The following is a 21,035-nucleotide window of genomic DNA, read 5'->3' as shown; positions in this document are numbered from 1 at the left end:
TGTGTTTCAAGCTCAACTCAGTGTAAGAAGTGGGTAAGCTGAATCAAAGAGGAGAGATATGAACATCTCAACAAACACAAAGTGCGAATCACGATTGGACCACCAAAGCAGCTGACTTTGCATTTATCACCCCCTGCATGATTCAGAATAGCAAGCAGACCTCATGTGCTCGTGATAGTACCATGAAATTGCAAATTGGCCAACGAACCAGAACACGATGATGACCGTATGGCGATCTGGATCGATCAGAATGACGTTACTTCCCTCCCCTTCCCGCGATTCCAGCGTAACGGTCCACAATCATGTGACATTCGTTCGTTCCGGGAGCTAGGTTATGGATTTTCCCTATGTCATATATGGCCAAAGTAGGCTGAGACTATTTGTGCATGTCCAGAGTAGTGCGTTATGTACTTTTACCTCGTTGTATATGTATATGTGTGTATGGTCCTGCCTGTAATACTGTATGATGGGAAAATGCAAGAACAGCCGGAATGGTGTTGTAGATCTGACTATGCTAATTTGAATGATTTTTGACGTTCCTTATATTGTTTTGGTTGTACGTTCCCGAAACTGACCACCTATCGCTTGGCACCTGTCCTTCGTTTACCCCTCAGAGCATTTTTACCCCTTCTAGCGGCAGAGGCACTTGGTACCTGTTGACCCTGGATGAATCTGACTAGATCTTCTACACTCTCCGTGCCTCTCGCACCGACGTTCGATCCTTCAGCTGCGGCAGCCCCACCATCAGTGGTGGCCGCAGTGGCCGGGGCTTGTCCATTGACATCGATAGGGTGCCCGGCAGCGGCGGCGGCAGCAGCTAGAGTAGCTGGGTCAACTATCCTTACTCCGTTAGGTCCAGCCGCCCCGTTCAAGGTAGATCCGAGTCTTCGTTTTCCGGCAACGTTTGAGCCCAACGAGAGCCTTTCTTTGGCAGCTTTCAGTCTTTCCTGCGATTCCTTCTTCATTTGCTCATTCCTCTCTTTCTGTTTTTCAACATTGTTCATCACCGCTGTAAGCAGATCGACGTTCTTCTTCACTTCCTTGGTCTGAGCGTGATCTTCGCCCAATCGCGAATTGAAGATGGCCAAAGCTTTCTCTGAGGTGGACAAAGCAGAAGCCATGTCTGCAGCTAAGAAGTGTGATTGAGTGAGTTGATGTAGCGATTGACCCGTCTGGAGGTGCGCATCGCCGAAGAGCGACAAGGTTGACTCGTATGCTTGTTTCTGCAAAGCGAGAGCAAGGCCAGTCTCGTTGATGGCTTGAAGGACGACTCCTGCGTTACTGAGAACGACATTGATCTCGGCATGATCGGGACCGTGAATGATGTCCCACAGCTTGAGCACGTGTCGGAAGTATCGAAGAGCCGGTTGAGCATTCCCTTCGAGGTTTTCCAACATAGCAAGGTTGAAGTAGTATCCGGCAGTCTCGTGATGGTACACACCGAGTGTCCGTTCAGCGATGATGATTGCTTGTCGCTGGAGTCGAAGCGCGGTGGAGATGTCCAAGCCAAGAGGCTGATCGGGGTCGGTGTTGGATCCTTCTTGTTGAGCAGCAGCGGCGACTTGCTGTATCTTCAGTCTGGCTAATTGGTGAACAGCTTGAGAGTATTGGTTGTATACCGCTGCGACTGCTGGATGGATGACGGAGTGAATGTTCTCGTAAAGCTGCAATCCTTCCAACATGAACTCGAGACCGAGATCCACCGATCCTCTGTTGATGGTGTTTCTTCCAGCTTCAAGGATCTCTTCCGCGACGGTGACCTGTGATGCAAATTATCAGCATCTTGCCAATCATGAATAGAAAGGCGAAGAATACTTACCGTAGGAGCAGTAGACTTGACTATAGGTACCAAGGTCAAAACATCCTCAGGCTCGAAAGTGTGGGCTCGCTTGACCGAAGGCACCTTGGTCTTCTTGGCCTTCTTGTCCTTTTTACCTTCCTTCTCGTCCTCGTTCCCGCTGACAGCTTCTTGATCTTTGTCGAAGAGGTATTCTCGTTGGGCGAGTTGGAATCCGAAACGAACAGCTAGCTCCCTGAGCAATTGTCGCTTCTTCAAACCTTCCTCGAAGAACGACTCTTCGAGGCTGAACCTGTACCTGGACTGGATCTCCTCGAATATGGACTTTCGCAAAGACTCGGGAGTGAGTTTAGTGTACTCCGGTATGTCTTCCCTTTCAGAAACGCCGATAGGAGTGAAGGAGGAAGTTGGCGAAGGGTTGTAAGAGGTACCAAGAAGACAATTGAGGAAGTGGGAAATGGCAAAAGTCGTAGTTTCGGGTTGAAGGTTGGCAATGAGGGATCGAAGGATGTGCTTGGAGGCTCGGAAGATCATTTCTTGGATGACGATGGTCTAGAAAGTCACATTAGGTGGTCAGTCCTTTGCAACATTGGTTGAGAGATATACCAGCACAGACTCACCTTCAAAGTAGCGAGATGCCCGGTCTCCTTCCTCTCCTCACCATCTGATCCAGCCGAGAATTGCTTGATGGTAGAAGCTAAATGACCTAGGTATCGCATGTTGATACCTCGTCCATGCAAGTGCTTCGTGAGGGATGCCCCGTCCATCAATCCGGTAGTATTGCCGGTGAGGACATCCAAAACGACAGCAGGTATAGCGATGGATCTCAGGAAGACCGAGGCGTCCCTAACAGCCTTGACGGATGGGTCGGACTCGTCGTTGATGGTTGCAGGTAAGAAGGATTGATCGCTTTCACCGTCCTTGGGAGGAATCTGGTCAACGAACGCATCTGGGTTGAATTTGAGCTCGAATTGCTTGATATCGCCGACCACGCTTGCGTCAAGGGGTTTCTCCTCTTCCGCTCGGTGAGCAGCCGCAGCTTCAGCTGCAGGCGATTGCTCCTCCTTGGGCGCCTCAGCGTCGGCAGTAGGCGCTTCTTCGGATTTCTCCGCTGTCGATGGACCAGCCTCTTTCGAGGCCTCGTCATTCTTCTTAGCTTGAGCTTTGTCCGCTACCCCTCTGGCCCATCTCTTCAGCTCTGATTCCCAGAAAGTTTCCAGCAGCTCGGGTCGAAGCAGAGCGAGTCTATGAGGGTATGTGCCATTCTCATTGATGTAGTCCTTCTCCAGCCATTCAATATCGACAAGCGACAATCGTTGAGCATCAAGCAAGTATCGTCGACCATCTGTACCCTTCAAACCTTTGACTTCGGAACTGGCGTAGAATTCGAATTCTTCCCCTTTTCCATCTTTGACCTTGTGGGCAGCTAATCTTAGGGCCTGTCCGATTTGTGACATCAATTTATGCGTGGTTCTGTCCCAATGTATCGAGGTTGGCTTCTCCGAATCTAAACCGTAGATCATCATCGGGTTCTCACTTTCTCCATCGACTTCCGCGCTGACTTCGATCTCAGCCGATTTATCAGCTTCGTCGCCTTTCGAGGATTTAGGCGAGTCTCCGACTTTAACCCAATCTTCCTTCTTTTGGCCTTCGGACTCTTCAGCGGTTGGTGCGGATGCTTCCTCGTCGTCGTCCTCCTTTCTTCGATTAGAGAAGATTCCAGGTAAGATGGATTGACAGATCCATCGTTTGCCCTGCCAGTCGACGATAGTGTGCCCAAGCATATAAAGTCCATCGATGTCGATCTTGTTGAGGAGCTTGACACCAACTGCGTCTTTGCCGTGAGATATTCTCATAGCTGCATCGCCTCCAAGGTGTCCGTATGCGTTGAGAGCGTCAGAGTCCCCCTGAGTGATGAAGATGTTGGATTGGAGATACATATGAGCTTTGGGGTCTTCCGAAGGGTTGATGGCGGGGATGTCGCCTCGCTATATAGTGCAAAGATCAGTATCGACTGATAATTCGCTCACGATTTTTGATAAGGGACACGAAGACCGAATGAAGGAATCACTCACGGAGACGGTTTGCACAGCTCTGACAGCAGCCTGGTCAAATTCAGCCCAGATCTTCTGCAACATCTTTTCCCTGAAAACTCGTTCTTGCATGGTACTTCTAGGAAGCTCCCGAATGCCTTGGATCTCCTCATTCCAGTCTCGAGCAGCGTCAACATTATCTGCTCCGTAGGCTCCGGTATGAAGGAAAGCCAGTTGGGTTCTGAGCATCTCGGCGGAGGTAGCGGGCTTCGGTACATTGGCGAGCCATGGGTACGCTGGTTCGGCTTGAGGGATAGCTACGGTGGATATGGGGTCGAGAGAAGGAGGCTCGACAGATAGAGGTGAGAGCTTGGATATCCTCTCTGAGAAAAGTGGTGAGAGGAAATGCAGGAGATCGATCAACGAATGAGTGGGTGCAGTGTTCTCTGATTTGGGTGCAGGGTCGAATTGATTGACATTTGACTTCGAGACGAACCATCCTCTGGTAGTACATATGATTGTAACTGTTTCACCTTCTAACAAAGCAACTTGAAGATACAGTTGGTGGCCTAGTTGACGGAGGTGAGGTGGAGGAGGGTTGAATGGCGAAATCTGTATCGATTTCAGGCAAGGGAGGATCTCCAACGGCGATTGGCTGAAAGGCAAGTCCGCAAGCTTCGTACTCGTCGACGAGTCACCGGTCCAGTCGGAGAAAGCATGCGATTTTTCGTTGGATATAGCTCTCTTAACCTTGACCAACTCCTTTTTACCACCTTTACCCTTTCTTCCGCTGGGTAATGACACTTCTACCTCCTCGTACTGCGTCTCACCGCTCGAAGAGAGCACTCCATCTCGGACAGATTCAAAGATTGTTGATCCGGCTTGAAGAGCGAGCGAAGTGGAAGTGGTAGTGGCGGTAGAGCCGACAGGCGCTATGAGTTCAAGTAATCTGAGGACCGATTGTCGAGCGGTGAATTCTCCGTATGGTTCTGTCATTACGAAGACGTAGTCAGTGACTCTGAGATGGAGGATGAAATCAGAAAGGCCTGCCTGCACTTACCCCTGACGACCTCCAAAGTCCTCTCGCCGTCCTCTTCGATATGAGCGAAGGCATCTTGGATTTCCAACCATTCGTTCAATTTCTCTCCGGCTCTGATTTCGCTGAGATCTTCTTTCTTTGTGTATACGATCCCTCTGCCATCTGAGCCCTTGACAAAAGGAAGACGGAGGGAGTATGGACCAAGCCAGTAAGCTCCTATCCAATCATTAATCAAGAGTTTGATGTCTTGAACAGTCTCGCTCGGTTGAGGGTAGACGGTGAGTCTGTCTCGGGGTTCCGATGGTTCTGTCGGTTTCGGAACGGTACGAGAACATGTAGGAGAAGGGAACTGGATGGTTACAGGAGGTACTGGTTGCCAATGTGAGCTATTGCCACTGCAACTGCAAGGAAGGGAAAGTGAGGAAGTTTGTCACTTACAGGTAGCAGCCTCCTGCTGTTCCTCTACCTTGTCTTCACCATCGACCTGAGCGACATCCTGAGCTGCTATGACTTGAGCATCAGGCTGCTGAGCCTGCTGTTGTTCCGCCTGTTCGGACATGATAGCTACAGAGCACTCGTGTTCTACGAAGCTGCACTTCGAGGATCTATAGCTTGCTATTGAACATAGAGGACTTACTTGATTGCTATGATTTTCTGACTTTTTCGATGAAATCTCCAGTGGGATATCCGAGAAACCACGTGGCTTTGGCAGGTCGGACTTCGAACCGAGTTTCGCCGATATCATCTCACTCCCCTCATATCTTGGAGATCAGAATGCATCTCAAAGCCTGTCCTACAGATTGCATCCTTCTGCGAAGATTATGAACTCATATCAAAAGAATGACTGACCCAGGTCGAGCAACGGATGAATGATGACAATAGGCGAAATGACGATAGATTGTGCGGATCCGCCGATGAGCCAAGTCGACTCAAACGCCACAGCCAAATCTCCTCCACTTACCTGGTCCATCTCACCTTATTGTAATCACTCTATTCCTCTTTACGAGTTCATTAACGATACATGAGAATACGACTGAGCAAGGTACCATTCACCAAGATGCCTGCACCACCCAATCTTACACCTGAGCAGATTGCTAAAGCAGCAGAGCGGAAAGCAGCGAAATTAGCGAAAAAGAAGTCTTTAGCGGATGGTAAATCAGAGTTGAGCGACGAACAGAAAATGGAAATTGAAAGAAGGAGATTCTTAAAGCGAGATTGGGTATCTGTTGGAGCGAATGAAGGCTCAGGGAAAGAGAGAGTCAAGATCGTTACTTGGAATGTGAGTCTCGCATGTATTTGTGCACATAGGCCGAACAAGCTGAACAGCGTCCGAGCAGATCCTCGCTCAAACGCTTGTCCGTAAGTCGTCCTTCCCAGGTCAGCTGGATAGCTTGTACCCTACTGATATGAGCGAGATGAGCAGGACGAGAGCTCTTCCCCGGCTCAGACTGCTTGCGATGGTCAGATAGAAAGGCTATGCTCCTTGCGGAATTGGAATATCATTCTCAGGCCGATATAATATGCTTACAGGTCGGTTCACCACTGTTCCTCCATCAAATGGCACTGCGTTGCTGTTCCCGGCCCTTGTTACACATATAAGACTAACCGGAAGCGCGAACTGATTTGAGTCTATGCATGTATAGGAATGCGATCGAGTCAAGGAGTACTCCACGTCATTACCTCACCATACCCCCATAAAAGGCTCCGGACCAGGCAAACTGCATGGTCTCGTCATCTTCTACAGAACATCGAAATTTTTTGTCAGATCTACCAAGCTCATACACTTGGACGAAGAGCCGCTGTCTCATTCGAGGCAAGAAGATGATGGAGCAAGGTGGCGAGGCGGTAGTAGACAAACGAAGAATGTAGGATTGATAGCTGCCCTTGAGGAGGTTGATGGGAATGGGAGGGGTATAGTGATTGCTACGACACATCTGTGAGTGATATTCCATGTCAGCTGATGTTCAACGGACACGCATGTTGATTCATCCAATTGATCCTTCAGCTTCTGGCATCCAAAGTAAGTCTCGATTCACCGGTATCCCTCCAGAGCTTGCTTTCTGATATTTACGATTACAGATACGCCTACGAACGAGTCCGACAATCCATTATCCTGCTCCGCAATATACGGCAGTTCCAAGCCGACAATGAATGTGATTCCTGGCCAGCAATATTCGCCGGAGGTATATACCATTCCTCTCTCTCTCAGCTGATATCTGCTCAATCACCTGGGCATTCGCTAATCTCTAACGTGTCTCGAATAGATCTGAATACGCAGCCCTCCGAAGCCACTTATCAACTGCTCATATCCCCTCATAACCCTTTACCTCAAGCTATGGTGGACGAGATCACTTCGTCCAGGATCGTGCACGATAGCGTGACCAAGATATCTCCTTCTTCCGAATTGCCCCAATCATCGTCATCGAATGCGGCCACCGGAAGCAATACCCCCGCTGCCAGAGAGGATGATGAAGGCGAAGGAGAGGGTGAAGGTGGAGGAGAAGGAGAAGGAGAGTTACCAGATAATAACGAGAGAAGCATAGCAAACACCAGACCGCCTAGAGACGATGATGGGATCTTATCGGTAGAAGAGCTTGTCAGTGCCATGAGGGATATATCGCCCCAAAAGGGCGCAAAGAGCGCTTATGGAAATACCGACTGGAGCGATGGACAAACCTTTGGAAACAGAGGGGGTTTCGAGCATATTCAAGGTCAAGGTGAAGTAGTTGGACGAGGAGAACCGGCGTACACTTGTTTCACGCCTCTTTTCAGGCTGACATTGGGTAAGTCTGTCCCCATTCAAGTATAATTGCTGCACAAGGCAATATCGGGAGAGAATTGATCGCTGACGACAATGACAATCATGCTGGTCGCAGACTACCTCCTCTTACTCCCTCCCGCTCAAAACGCGTCCGAAACCGAAATTATATCTGTATATGCGCCGCCGAAAATAGAAGAACTGGGAGAAGGATTACCTAGAAAAGGTATTTGTGCAAGTGATCATCTGGCAATAGGGTGCGAGCTGGCGTGGTAATCCATAGAATCGGTATGATCAACTTATTACCTCATTGTCGTCCAGGATGACTACTATGATCTTTCCCTACGACACTTGTATCATTTTGTCATATGTACGGAGGTCGAATTCAGCCTATACTCTACCAAATTCCCGCAAATTACGGAGATCCTCCTGGTGGAGGTTGACCAGCTCAAGTTCACGTAAGAAATTGGCATTATGCGCATGACGTCGACCATCGTCACTGTATGCTGTAGCACCATGTATAGAATGATTGATAATCTCTTTCAGTAAAGCAGCTGCCATTCAGTAGCTTGAGTACATTGCAGAGGAATATCTCTCTATATTATTTGACACTCTGATGATTCTCCCTCTTCTGCCCAAACGCTCCTTCGCTTCTACTAGACCCACTCCAAAATCGAGACAATTGAGATATTTCACTCCGACGAGACCAGTCAAGATGCCGATGCCTGACGAGAATATTCATTCGGTAGCTACCGGACTAGCTAAACAGACTGTCGATAAACATCAGAAAGAGGAGGCTCTGATATTCTGGAGTGGATGGGTGAGCTCAGCTACGATGAAATGCTTGTCGTCCTGTCACGTTATAATGCAGCCAGGGGAGAAACGAAAACTGATCAGCGACCGATTTGAACTGCAGTTTTGCCCTTTCAACCAGGTGCGTGAGCCCTTCTCCAGATCTCTAGAGGAATCGATTCAGTATGTTTGTGCGGTCTGAAGCTGATAATTGTATGATTCAAGCGGATCTGGATGGCTTTGGAAGAGCGCAAGATCCCTTATCAATACCATGAAGTGAATGTGAGTGTCTGAATATGGATTCGGTAATCCGATCACGGTATGAGCAGCAGAGTAACCATCCCCTTGGGATGCATCTCTCCTCAGTAAAAGTTATGACTGACTGATGCTGATTGCCGTGCTACTATTTAGCCATACAAGAAAGAGAAACACTTTCTCGATCTAAACCCCCTCGGACTGGTTCCTACGATCGAGATCAAGTCGAAAGACGGTAAAAGTAAAGCATTATACGAGTCTGATGTTCTGGTGGAATACATCGAAGACTTGTATCCTGGTAGTGATGAACATCCGTAAGTTTCTCCTTCTCAAACTTTACATTGACCTTGACTTAGGAAGCATGTGGCTTTTGTCCATCACATATGAAGCTGAATAATTTTTTGCAGATCCATCTACCCTAGTGATACGTATGAGAAGAGCTGGGTCAGGTTGAACGTCCAGCACGTCACGAAGGTGGGTTCTGTGAATTGCTGTCTCGTCATTCCATGTGACATGCTGGAAGATCATGCAGGAGGAAATTTAAGCTTGGCAACTTGAGCTTGGACCGTATACCCGTTGATTTGATTGAGAATGCTTATGATCCTTGCTTTGAATGAACAGAAAATCTTGCCAGCCTATTTCAAGCTCCAACAATTCCAAGACCCCTCTGACCAGTCCAAAGCGCGAGAAGAACTGTACGCCGGACTGCGTACTTTGGCCCAACGAGTCAAGGGCCCGTATTTCGCCGGAGAACAATTCACAGCTGTAGATCTGGCGATTGCGCCGTTCGTCAGGCGGTTTTACAATTTGGTAGAGCACAGAGCATTAGATGAGGGGCAAGTGGGGCATGGATGGTTGGAATACCGAGGAACGCTGATGGGTGAGTCAAGTTGAATCAAGCCTACTCTACTTTCGCTGCAATATTTTTCAGATTACATTGGGAACAATGGGAAAAAACGAACGAAAAAGGCAAAGGCGAAGATTTGGTTCTCTGAGGCTGATGTCATGAGCTCACGGTACTTTACATGTTGATAGACCGCGAGTCGCTCAAGAATACGAGCTCAGAGGATGAATATTATACGGAACTTCTAGGCAGGTACGTCATGCGCTAATGTGTCAAATGAGTGATATTTTGTCAAGCTAAGACGAACGTTTACTCATACGCTACTCTAACTCGCAGGTATCTGAGGAACGAAGCTCAGTCGGAAGTTGCGAAAGCGACCAGAGGGGGTCAAGGTCTGCCATGAGACTTGATTTGCGAATGGGATCGCGGATTATGGGTGTTAGGTAATTGCACAGTGTATAATAAAAAAACAAAGGCGAATGAATGACTGTATTTGTATACAATAATCGAGCAGTAATGTTCTGACAGCCTGATGCATCATTATATTGCTCTGTACCGTAATCATCCTCCGAAAAACGAAAAGAGGACTACTGTCTAAACCGAGAATCTACTTTCTTTAGACGCAGACCCAGTCCCTTCCTCTTCCTTCTCCCTTTCCCTGTCTTCGCCTGATCCAGACGATACCCCTCCAGAGTAGGTCACTGGGTATTCACCCTGATTATCGAACGAGCCACTCGGCGACATCGGTAAGAGGTCGTGTACCGCTACCTCGATCTGAGCTTCTCTGGCGGGGAAGAATTTGTTCAATGCCAAATATATAATTATCGCGACTGTACAGTGTTGACGGGTTCGCATCAGTCCAAAAAATCTCGATAAAATTCAATAATGAAAAAACTGAAGAGATAGTTGAATAACTCACAGACATCTCCCGCAATATTCGATACCATGTAAATATACTGGATATTCCCGATGCTAACTGTACTATTGATGGCATTGATCATACCCGGTAAATTCGGTGCGATAGCCACGACCAAAGCTATATAAGCTCTCCAATTCCATCCTCCGCTAAACCTATAAATCCCTTTGGGTCTATACAGTTCGTAAATGTCGATCTTCTTTTTCTTGACGACGAAGAAGTCGATAGCCATTAATACGGCTATAGGAGCGAGTACGATCGAATACGAGGCCATGAAAGTGATGAAATTCGTAGCTGTCGACAATACCTTCCAGGGGGCGAATCCCCATACGCCGATAGTGATAGCTATCATCTGACCCCGCTTGATGTTGATGTATTTCGGTGCTAAGGATGTCATGTCGTTGGCGGCGGAGATGGAATTTGCGGAGATGTTGGTAGTGACGTTAGACAAAGCCCAGATTAGCGATCCGAGGAACATCGCGGCTCGACCTCCAGCTGAGGTGTTCCAGAGTGCCTGAGTGTCGGAAGAATTGGGTTGTTTGTCAGCTCTTAGCTCTGCGTAACAAAGGCTGATTGCCTTGGTAATGGACTCACGATGATATCGTAGGGTTGATAGAACGAGTCGGAAGTTCCGTAAACGGTGTTCAAGCAAGCAGCCGAGATAGCAGCGAAAACACTGAAAACGCTGAACAGGATTGGGATGGCGAACATCTGGACATAGGTCGCAGAGGGCTTCTTGCAGTATCGCGAGAAATCACCGACGTTGATACCTAGCGAATGACAGGTGAGCTTTTTTGGCCCAAAAGCTATTATACACCTTCACAAGGTGCACAAGTCACCTGGACGCAACAAACAGCCCGATCGACTCACTCAGCGTCGCCCAGGTACCTTGCGTGGCGGTTACCGAATACATAAACGCGATGAACCTCTGAGACCCTCCAGGTACCCGATCCGGCGGACTTGATAGAGCGACAGAGGCCAAAGGTCCAGCTTTCTTGACAGCCTGTGTTGTATCGAGGTTGATCGTTAGCGAATTTCTTGGATCTATGACAGGGAAAAAGTGGATCGAACGCTCACGTAGATAAGGGTACCGATAGCTACGACAGGAACCAAGATCGCCTTGATATTGAATACCCACTTGAGCTTTGATGGGTGGATGAACACGAAGGGCAACTGCAGCAACCTAGAATTCCCATCTCTCATCAATATCTGAAGCCATGTTACGCAGTCAAATCGAAGCACGCTTACCAAAACAAGAAGAAGGACAAGAAATCACGAGAAGTAGCACCTTGGCTCGCAGGAATGGAGTTCTTGAGTCGTGCATATTGTGGCCAGATAGCTTCGATCATCAAAGATACGAAGACACCTCCGCTGCAATGAGCGAATCATCCATATGATCAGCATCTCTCGGTCGTGACGAAGTTCGATCAAGGCTGGTGATGGCAAGATCTGACGAGGACGACGTAGGGTGTGGAAAGGACAACTTACGACCATGAATTGATGGACAGCCAGAAACACGCGATCACCATCCTCGAAAACACCACGAACTTGGATCCCCAATATCCATACACCGATCTAGATGTCACTGCGAATGGCGTGTGGAGCTGCGTGAGTGGTCGATACGTCAGTTCCAAGTTGTGCATCACACACGTAACCTTGCAGTAAGCTCACTACAGCTCCGATATAGGCATTCGCTATTGCGTTGAATCGTTGACAGGTCAGCTCTCCTCCTGATCCATGGTGGGTTCGAATGACATCAGGCTACGAGCAAGGGGTACTCACCAGTAATGACGATAGCGACCAAAAAACCTCCTACTAGGATAGCCAAGCAACTCTCCCACCATGTAAGACCCATTCCAACGAAACTCGCGACTGTAGCCCATTGAGCGGGGTACATGACATCGGATATCCAGTCTACGCGTGGTCCCCATCCGGTCAGAACGAACCGGCATGCGAAGCAATACTCGCAGGGAAAAGTATTCCGCCGATGAATAGATTTTACTGACATGTGAAAAAAGTCCAACCTGTCCAACGTCGATGTTCTTCTGGTGCAGGGTCCATGTCTGTTCACAGCCAGTCAGCTCACTGACACGCTGACAAGACGAAGGCGAACTTGATGGGAAAGCGCGTATATACCTTTGTTGCTCCATACATTTTCAGGAGCTATGCACGACTCTTCCTTGGGCAGTACCCAGGAAGAGGGCGATACAGTCCGCTTCTTCAATGTCTCCGCTACTCCCATCTTGCTGGTTGCTTTGCGTCGAGCTTCGAAATGGAAGAGCCAGAATGACCTATCCGGTATGTTGGAATGCAGAAGGTCGAATGACGATGATACTCAAGTGCAGTGTTGACTGGGTGAATGCCTAGATATGTCCGACCGCGAAGATTCGATTGCTACGTCTGTGTTTCATTTCTTATCTTTTGCTCCACACGATACCAAAATACCAAGAAAATCTCAGAGTGAAGTGAACTAAACTAAATTTTTGGAATTTGTCGGTTAATTCCGAGCTGGTTATACGCGGAGTTCCTTTGGCTGACTGTTCCTGACTTGATCTTTATTTGCGCCCTTATCACTTGATTACCATTGGTTAGCTTGGCCCATGTCGATCAATTCCAACGCACGAGACAAGCGAGATTGGTAGTGTTACGTATACAACATCCATCTCTTGATGTTTGTTGAAGGTGTCATGTCTACATATCCGAAATCATATCAACCAATCTTTGATCTCCTTCTGAGCCAACGCACCATCCCATGCACCTTGTGCGCTTTTCTCTCCGCTTGCAGACTGCTTGTATAGCTCCTTGAACGATTCTACGTATTCACCTTCAAGTGGTACAGGCCAAGCGTGCGCGCAGAGGTACGGCATATCTAGTTGCAAGGCGGTTGACAGGATTAGCAATACACTCAGCGAGGTTGGAGCAACAGCAGTAACTTACCACCTGTTCTAGGTGTTTGATCAGGCAAGACCCATTCAACCTTCTTCCAAGCCGATATTTTGGCCACTTCCACTCTCAGAAGCGTAACAGCTGGATCCTCTTTGAAGAACAGGTTAAGCGTAGTAGGTATTTGTTCGGCAGCTGAGAAATGGATGAATCGATCGTTGAGGTCGAGCTCCATCAGGAATTGATGTGATGAAGGTATAGGTACTGGGAAGGTGAACCTGTTTCGCGAATCACAATCATGAGTCGCTTTAGCCAGCATTGCTCAGAAGGAATGCTAAGATGGGAGATGAGACCCACCTCGTATCGACCGAGGAATGTGGGATGATCTTGTATATGTATTTCGATACGGCTGACATAGTGCTTCCGCATGCTCGACTGAAGATGTTGAGCATTTGACGATGGATGTTGAGGGTTGTGTGGTATTTGAGGTCGTCTGTCTGAATGGTCGCACCAGATAACTTCATGATGCTTCGCAACCGTGCAGACCGAAATAACGTCATCGCCGAGAGGCCGCGAGTTAATAGGCATGCCAAACTGGGGCTTGTGATTGTGAACGAGGCTCGCTAGGTCACGTGACGCAAGAGATCTTCAGTACCGATTGGTGCCGCGGCCGACAAAGGGATCTGCACCAAAAGCAGCCTGGAAGGCTTCCTTACCGCTATTCTGCGTACGAGTCCGCGGTATCTCAATGTCGATCTCACCAAAACATCACCCAAACCCAACTTGTTTTGTCATTACGCTTTTTATTTAACATCATCTTCGAACTCAGATCTGATCACGCCGAGTCCTCTTCTGGTGATGAGAATGCTTATTCCAATGAAAATCTGTCATCCAGATGTTCACCACACCGCGGATTTTTGGTGGCTACCGCGGTATGTGATTGACGATGCAAGTTTTTCATCGTTTCCAAGCAGGTATAAATATCCCTACCTTGTCGTTGGAAGACAGTTCATGTATACTAACCCTACCAAAACCTATTATCGTATCGAATAGCACATAGACTGATCAAGACTGATATAATCCAAATATCTACGCGTTCACCACTATTGACAAATAGCTAGATACACATAACCGCAAACCAAACAATCATACAGAAACAACGCAATGCTCGAACCTATCGAAGCTGAATTTGCAAGACCACCCATCTACACGGCAGAGCAAGAAGCCGCTCTCCGCGATGAAGAAGTCGAATCACCCGGCCTCCTCTCTCAAGCGGGACTAGAGCGACATCGAACTCAGCTCAGCCGCATAGCTAGTACCCATTTGACGAGAGTCGGTACCCAGACGCCGGACACCACTGAGGTCGAGAAAGGTGAAGGGGAGATCCTCGTTGAGTTCCAAGAAGGAGAAGGGCCGAGAAATTGGTCCAAAGGCAAGAAATGGTAAGTCACCCTATCTCACGCCAAAAATCTAGCTTGTGCCAAAATAGTCTGCTTACAATGATATTTTGTGATATGTAGGCTTGCGACTATGTCGACATCGATGCTTTGTCTGACAGTAGCCCTGGGCTCAGCGATGCCTACTGGTGATCTACCAGGAACGGCGGAAGGTCTACATGTGTCAGACGAAGCTATATACATCTCTATTACGCTCTTCGTAGTCGGTTTCGGAGTTGGTCCACTTGTCTTTGCGCCTTGTACGTTGTGATATCTCATTAAATCTAACAAGTCTCGTTTTCTGGCGTGCTGACTTGGGCTTAGTGTCCGAGATCATAGGTCGAAAACCCATATATTGCATCTCCATGTTCTTCTACTTCATCTTCACGCTACCTTCTTGCCTTGCTAAGAACATCGCCACTATGCTAGCTGGTCGTATGGTAAGTCGTCTTATCTCTCCTCTTCATACTGCCTCATAGATCGACCTAACTTGTCATTTGAATCTTCCAGCTCGCCGGTATCGCTTCGTCCGCTCCGATGACCAATGTGGGCGGTACCATTTCGGATATCTGGGCAGTAGAGGATCGAGGAATCCCCATGGCAGTATTCAGCAGTGCGATCTTGTGAGTTGACTTTGAGTTTCAGTTTCAGAAAATGTCGGCCCACGGAGGATGCCTTTCGCTGACTGTGAACGCGATTCAGTATGGGACCATGCCTTGGACCTCTGTTCGGCGGTTGGATATCGTACAAGACCGGCCAATGGCGATGGATTTACTGGGTCCTCTTCATTTTAGTCGGCGTCGTCTTCGCAGCGACACTGATCATGCCCGAAACCCTCGGAGTGGTAATCCTCAAACAACGAGCGAACAAACTCAACAAAGCCCACAAGACCGATCGATATGTCACTGCCCATCAGAAGATGCACCAGCAATCAGGCGTCACTTTCGGTCAAACCTTGAAGACAGCTATGATCCGACCATTCATCCTCATGTTTCTCGAGCCGATCGTACTCTTCATGAGCTTCTACTTGAGCTTCGTCTATGCCTTACTTTATGCCACGTTCTTCGCGTTCCCTATTGCATTGGAGGAGATCAGAGGTTGGAATCCTGGAATGACCGGTGTTGCCTTCTTATCCATCGTTGTAAGTCTCATGAACCATTTCCCACTTCGAAATCCGATTGATCACCCAGCTGACGGGAAATGAAATGGGGCTTTGCGACAGGTCGGTATCTTTATTGCGCTTTTCCTCATGCCAATCCAAGAAAGACTGTATGCACGAAAACCCGGTTGTCCTGAATCTCGTCTTTACCCCATGATGCTCGGTGCCATGTGAGTGGGGTCGCGTTGAACCTCGTCAATGGATTGATGCTGATTGTCACATTACCTGTAGCTTCTTACCCATCTCCCTATTTATCATCGCATTCACGGGGGCTTACGCCAGAGTGCACTGGATGGGCATGATGGTCGGCGGTGCGTTATTCGGTTTCTGCATGGTCAGCGTGTACATTTCCGCCAATAGTGTGAGTCTCTATTTCTGTCTCCGGCTATCCCATCACAGACCGGCTTTTGATTCTATGTTCCTCGGCAGAGCTAACCAATCATGCGCGCCTCAGTACATCGTCGACAGCTATGCAGATGTCGCCGCTTCTGCAGTAGCCGCCAAGACACTCATGCGATCCCTCATTGGTGCTAGTGTGCCTCTCTGGATCACTCAGCTCTTCGTAAGTAGTCAAAAACCTACTGATTGCGCTATACTGCGCTTGAGAACCTTTAGCTGATCGAGATGCATCTCTCATAGCACAACCTCGGATTCCAATATGCCGGATTCTTCCTTGCTCTCGTAGCTTGCTGTATCGGTTTTATCCCATACATATTCTTCTTCAAGGGACAAAGCATCCGGAACGGCTCAAAGCGAGCCATGAAGTCATAGATAATCGTTTCTCTCATCCTTCGTCCCATGTTATCACCATGCATATAATGCAGTAGGACCGAAGATTGTACCGCGAGGCACGTTCATACCGGTTTGCCGTACACTTGCGTGAGCAGCGCTTCGAGGTCTTCCAAAGTGAATTGATCTGACGCTCCGGGACTGGTTTCGGCCGAAGTGGTACTCGACATATTGATACTCCGCATTTCATGAGATGTATACGGGTCATATATCCTATCGGTGCTATTGTCGTTGGCCGGATTCTGAGTGAGATAGTGGTGAGCAGGGGGACCAGAAGAATTTTTGGCTCGATCAGATAGCTGGCGCAGGATTTTCAGAGCTCTACTATCTGCGTTTTCACCCTTGCCCTTTTCTTTGCTTCTAGTATGATCCGACAAGACCTTCATGAGCCCTTCAGCAGCTTTCAAGTCGTTCATCCGGCCTCTCCAACTCGGATGATCCTTCCCATCCCGCAATGCCGCAAAAGCTACTAATGCTCCAGCACTAAACAACCTTGAACCTAAGTTCCAAGTAAAAAGACATTTCCCTTCAGGCCAACGAAAGGTGATATGCCAAATGAAGATCTCGGCAGTGACGATCAGCCTATGAGCCGCCTCTAATGACTTGTCCAGAGCATGCTGCAAGGTCTGTTGCTGATAATTGTCGACTTGCGATGTAGTGGTAGATTGGCAAAGATACGGCTGATAAGCTCCTAGAATGGCGGTTGCGATGCCTATATTCTGTACACATGCCTGGGCACATATCCAAGGCGGTTGATCAGGTGCGGTTAATGGGCTGTTGTACGTTTGAGCTTGAGCAAGGACGTCGAATTTGGACCAAGCTGGTAATTTCCCATCGAATTGATCGACAATGTTGTCGACAAGCGAAATGTCAACCGGTCGGACATTGATAGCGGAACCGGGACCGGGACCAGGACCCGAGGATGAGAGTAGATTGGACAGCTCAGATAATAATTGAGTAGTGCCGATTTTTGTATCGACAAAAGTCCATTCTACGAAAGCTGCTTTCTCACCCGAAATCATCGATGTTATGCCGGGCGGAGTCAAATCTGCAATAGTCGTACCGCTGTATTGAATGAACTCGCTGACGAATATGCGATCATCAACTTGGGCTTTTGTTATGTCCTCTCGCAAGTCATCATCGGGTATAAGTGCCGGACGGCGCACGTTGGACAACGGGAGTATGGGCGGTAGTCTAAGCTTTGAAGTAGCAATTCTATTTCAGGTGACACGTTAGAAATGCAATCGTGCGTGTGGTAAGAACAACCAGGAGAGGAATCTGTTTAGGTATATTGCAAGCCCGGTAGCTATATAAACTCACTTTTCTCCAGCGTACAGTATATACCATAGCCTCCTCCGCATCTCCCTCCAGAATGGCGTCAATTCCAACGGCAGCTCATCCGGATCTTGATGGAACCTAAGATAGAGGGCCACAGCGAAGACTTCTCCCATTTTGAACCATGTCTCCGGCAACGAAGAGCCGCTGTCAAGCAGTGATTTCTGTACCCGGAGCATCAGTGAATGGAGGTGATAATACGCAATTGCGGGGTCATTCGACGGCAGATGATTAATCACGATCTGGGTCGAGATTGTAGAGAAGTGTTGGTGAAGACGGATAAGTCGAGCGATAGATAGCGGGTCTTCGTGCAGATCCTGAGATTCGTCTTGGTCTTCACTGATATTACTGCCTATGACCATTGCTAAACATAGCGAGGCGAGGAAAGGCGCTTCCTCCTTCGGCAGGTCAGGATGTATCTGATTGGATTGTCCGGAATATAGTGATGAGATTCGCCGTAGGAATGATGGTGCATGAGTATAACGTGTGAGAGTGTCGAGAATGAAGTATTGCTGTATGAGGCGTTCGAGCATCGGTCGCGGGGGAAGCTGTGAAAGTAGATACGGCCAATCACCCTGTTCTTGACTGTTCCTCGCATTTCTCTCCGTACTGATCTGAAGCTGGCCCGGGGATGGGTGATTCTGGGTGAAAATGGAGTCTATCCTCGACAGAGACTGTTCTATACGAGCCATACGGCTTTCAATGGTTGCTGGACCTGGACCCGCATTTGTTGATTGATTGACGGGAGTCGGATCTGAACTATCATGGCTGGACTGGACAGTTAGGGAAGACCCGATCTAGCAGAGGAGCCGCGGAGACAGCAACACGGCACTCACCCATTTGATGCCTGCCCTCTCCAGTGATCATATACACACTTATCCTCTACTTTCGCTTTGACGCATGCTGAGCACGGTCTACCTAGATCACAGCGGGTCTTGAGGGATTTACACCGACTGCAAACTAAAACAGCTCGAGAACGCTTGATCCTTGTCCGACCACCTTCCGGGTGATCCGAAGAGGACGCTGGACTAGGCGGTCGGTTCCTGATCATATTGTGGACGTCCTTCATTCATCATCTTTTAGTGCTTATTCATTCGAGATGCTTGATTGTTATGGAAATATTCCTCGGCGATGTACTCGGCTCTGGGTCCGAGCTTGTTTTGCTGACATCAGTCATAGGCGGAGTTAACCGGCGGCGTGTCATTTGTGGGCTGGATCTAAGTGGCACCCGATTGCTAATCAGATAAAATACTTTGCAGTTGATGGTATATAAGGAAGCGTTGTGCCGGTATAAGCTCTACATTCCCTTCTCAGTCTCCTTCTTGTCCTCGACATACTCCCTTTGGAATCGATCAGTCCCAAACTTCTAGCAAAATGTCCCAATCTGCGACCGATAAACCCCCTGCTACCCAAGCGCAACCCGCTATGACTCCGCCTCCGAATGGAGGATTTGCAGCCTGGTCTACCGTGGCAGGATGCTGGGTTGCCTTGTTCGTCCAGTTTGGTCTATGTGAGTACTGATCAGCGTACCACATCATATGTCTGATGCTTGATGGGTCACCTTGCAGGTAACAGCTTCGGGGTCTTCCAAGCATACTATGAAACACATCTCATTCAAGATAAGACCCCTTCCGACATCGCTTGGATCGGTACCATCCAGGTATTCATCCTCTTCTTTGGAGTGAGCCCCTCAGATTGCATACCAAAATCGCATATGCTTACTCACTTCCACACGACAGGGCTTGTTCGTCGGGCGATTTCTAGATTCCCATGGTGCTCACGTCTTGACCGTGCCTGGCAGTATCCTCTTAGTGCTTGGTCTTATGTTCACGTCCCGTGAGTCAATGCTACCTCTCACAGAGAGATGGAACACTGATAGTGGTCGCAGTCTGCAAGGAGTACTGGCAATTGATCCTCGCTCAAGGGGTTCTTTTCGGCATCGGATGTAGCTTGACCTTCCATCCTTGCGTGGCATTACCTTCCCAGTGGTTCTCTACCAAGAGAGCATTGGCTACATCAATAGCCATTGCCGGCTCAGGTATCGGAGGTGTGGTTTGGCCAATTGTCATACGGGTATTATTCGACCGAGTCGGTAAGTCTCCTCGTTGTCATTATCTATCGTAGTTCGGCTGATGCCTCAATCACTTGACAGGGTTCCCCTGGGGCACGCGAGCAGTGGGATTCATCTCACTCGGTCTCCTAGCTCTGTCCAATGCGTTGATCAAAAAACGAGCCCCGAAGAGGAGTCCTCTGCCTTGGACCCAGGTCGCGAGGCTGGGTATGGATTTGCGCTTTGCATTGACGGTATCATCGGTTGCCCTGTCGATTTTAGGGTGAGGACCCAGCTCTTTACCAAACTGATGGCTAATGACGCTTGTTCAGATTCTTTGTTCCATTCTACTATATCTCCACCAACGCCATCGAATCCGGAGCTTCCCCTTCACTCGCGTTCTACTGTATCGCTTTCGTCAATGCCGGATCTTCCGTCGGTCGACTCTTAGCAGGTTTCATCACCTTTATCAGTCCGTACGTAGTGTCTCACTTGAAAGGCATCACACACTCTCATGCGCTGAACCTGTCATCCTTTAGATTCATGTTGATCGCGCTCTCTTCGATGATGTGCGGAATTTTCATCCTCGCAATGTGGGTATCGCTCAAAACGACGGCAGCTCTTATCGCTTTTGGCATCATCTACGGATTCTTCTCCGGGATCTGGATATCCGCCATTCCGCCCAGTATCGCCTCGATCTCGAAGATACCTGAGATCGGTACTCGCATCGGCTTACTTTGGGGACTGTGCTCTATCTTCGCTCTGGTTGGGCCTCCTATCGCAGGTGCTATCGTCAATGGCCATGATGGTTTGACTGGATTCCGGCTTGCTGCGGTCTTCTCGGGCGTGACTATGCTCGCTGGCGGAGCGCTGAGCTTGATCGTGTGGATGTTGAACAAGCGAAACCAATCAGTAGGATGATATTGTAGTCACACGCATCAGAAGGCA

General features: G+C 48.6%; 8 protein-coding genes across 8 annotated transcripts; 4 read left to right on the top strand and 4 right to left on the bottom strand.

Moving 5' to 3' along the window:
- Positions 1 to 578: 578 nt before the first annotated feature.
- On the bottom strand, positions 579 to 5,429 carry I303_101428 (uncharacterized protein; the record flags this gene model as incomplete). The annotated part of the gene is made up of 6 exons (XM_018404796.1): positions 579 to 1,760; positions 1,820 to 2,350; positions 2,419 to 3,786; positions 3,874 to 4,820; positions 4,892 to 5,239; positions 5,309 to 5,429. The coding sequence occupies 6 exons, from the start codon at positions 5,427 to 5,429 to the stop codon at positions 579 to 581; spliced, it is 4,497 nt and encodes a 1,498-aa protein (XP_018267450.1).
- Positions 5,430 to 5,927: 498 nt separating this feature from the next.
- I303_101427 (uncharacterized protein) lies at positions 5,928 to 7,904 on the top strand (the record flags this gene model as incomplete). The annotated part of the gene is made up of 8 exons (XM_018404795.1): positions 5,928 to 6,149; positions 6,208 to 6,229; positions 6,294 to 6,400; positions 6,514 to 6,806; positions 6,876 to 6,890; positions 6,950 to 7,053; positions 7,135 to 7,653; positions 7,747 to 7,904. The coding sequence occupies 8 exons, from the start codon at positions 5,928 to 5,930 to the stop codon at positions 7,902 to 7,904; spliced, it is 1,440 nt and encodes a 479-aa protein (XP_018267449.1).
- A 439-nt stretch (positions 7,905 to 8,343) lies between these two features.
- On the top strand, positions 8,344 to 9,922 carry I303_101426 (uncharacterized protein; the record flags this gene model as incomplete). The annotated part of the gene is made up of 8 exons (XM_065968335.1): positions 8,344 to 8,448; positions 8,545 to 8,562; positions 8,646 to 8,702; positions 8,832 to 8,989; positions 9,083 to 9,149; positions 9,297 to 9,555; positions 9,711 to 9,771; positions 9,856 to 9,922. 8 exons carry the CDS (start codon positions 8,344 to 8,346, stop codon positions 9,920 to 9,922), a joined length of 792 nt encoding a protein of 263 aa, XP_065824407.1.
- A 191-nt stretch (positions 9,923 to 10,113) lies between these two features.
- Positions 10,114 to 12,677, bottom strand: I303_101425 (uncharacterized protein; the record flags this gene model as incomplete). Its single annotated transcript, XM_018404793.1, has 11 exons — positions 10,114 to 10,349; positions 10,439 to 10,949; positions 11,030 to 11,205; positions 11,306 to 11,438; positions 11,513 to 11,618; positions 11,684 to 11,806; positions 11,924 to 12,039; positions 12,107 to 12,129; positions 12,218 to 12,349; positions 12,442 to 12,498; positions 12,572 to 12,677. 11 exons carry the CDS (start codon positions 12,675 to 12,677, stop codon positions 10,114 to 10,116), a joined length of 1,719 nt encoding a protein of 572 aa, XP_018267447.1.
- A 463-nt stretch (positions 12,678 to 13,140) lies between these two features.
- Positions 13,141 to 13,734, bottom strand: I303_101424 (uncharacterized protein; the record flags this gene model as incomplete). Its single annotated transcript, XM_018404792.1, has 3 exons — positions 13,141 to 13,304; positions 13,373 to 13,596; positions 13,676 to 13,734. The coding sequence occupies 3 exons, from the start codon at positions 13,732 to 13,734 to the stop codon at positions 13,141 to 13,143; spliced, it is 447 nt and encodes a 148-aa protein (XP_018267446.1).
- Positions 13,735 to 14,482: 748 nt separating this feature from the next.
- On the top strand, positions 14,483 to 16,684 carry I303_101423 (uncharacterized protein; the record flags this gene model as incomplete). Its single annotated transcript, XM_018404791.1, has 9 exons — positions 14,483 to 14,760; positions 14,839 to 15,014; positions 15,079 to 15,194; positions 15,265 to 15,377; positions 15,457 to 15,895; positions 15,977 to 16,083; positions 16,145 to 16,274; positions 16,368 to 16,475; positions 16,553 to 16,684. 9 exons carry the CDS (start codon positions 14,483 to 14,485, stop codon positions 16,682 to 16,684), a joined length of 1,599 nt encoding a protein of 532 aa, XP_018267445.1.
- Positions 16,685 to 16,767: 83 nt separating this feature from the next.
- I303_101422 (uncharacterized protein) lies at positions 16,768 to 19,088 on the bottom strand (the record flags this gene model as incomplete). Its single annotated transcript, XM_018404790.1, has 3 exons — positions 16,768 to 17,917; positions 18,023 to 18,796; positions 18,874 to 19,088. The coding sequence occupies 3 exons, from the start codon at positions 19,086 to 19,088 to the stop codon at positions 16,768 to 16,770; spliced, it is 2,139 nt and encodes a 712-aa protein (XP_018267444.1).
- Positions 19,089 to 19,411: 323 nt separating this feature from the next.
- On the top strand, positions 19,412 to 21,008 carry I303_101421 (uncharacterized protein; the record flags this gene model as incomplete). Its single annotated transcript, XM_018404789.1, has 7 exons — positions 19,412 to 19,547; positions 19,606 to 19,718; positions 19,777 to 19,873; positions 19,926 to 20,129; positions 20,190 to 20,370; positions 20,420 to 20,563; positions 20,627 to 21,008. The coding sequence occupies 7 exons, from the start codon at positions 19,412 to 19,414 to the stop codon at positions 21,006 to 21,008; spliced, it is 1,257 nt and encodes a 418-aa protein (XP_018267443.1).
- Positions 21,009 to 21,035: the final 27 nt, after the last annotated feature.

Source organism: Kwoniella dejecticola, chromosome 1 (genome assembly GCF_000512565.2).
Source record: "Kwoniella dejecticola CBS 10117 chromosome 1, complete sequence".
NCBI classification, from domain to species: domain Eukaryota; kingdom Fungi; phylum Basidiomycota; class Tremellomycetes; order Tremellales; family Cryptococcaceae; genus Kwoniella; species Kwoniella dejecticola.
Note: the sequence above shows the minus strand (reverse complement) of the source record. Positions and strands in the feature narration are given on the sequence as shown.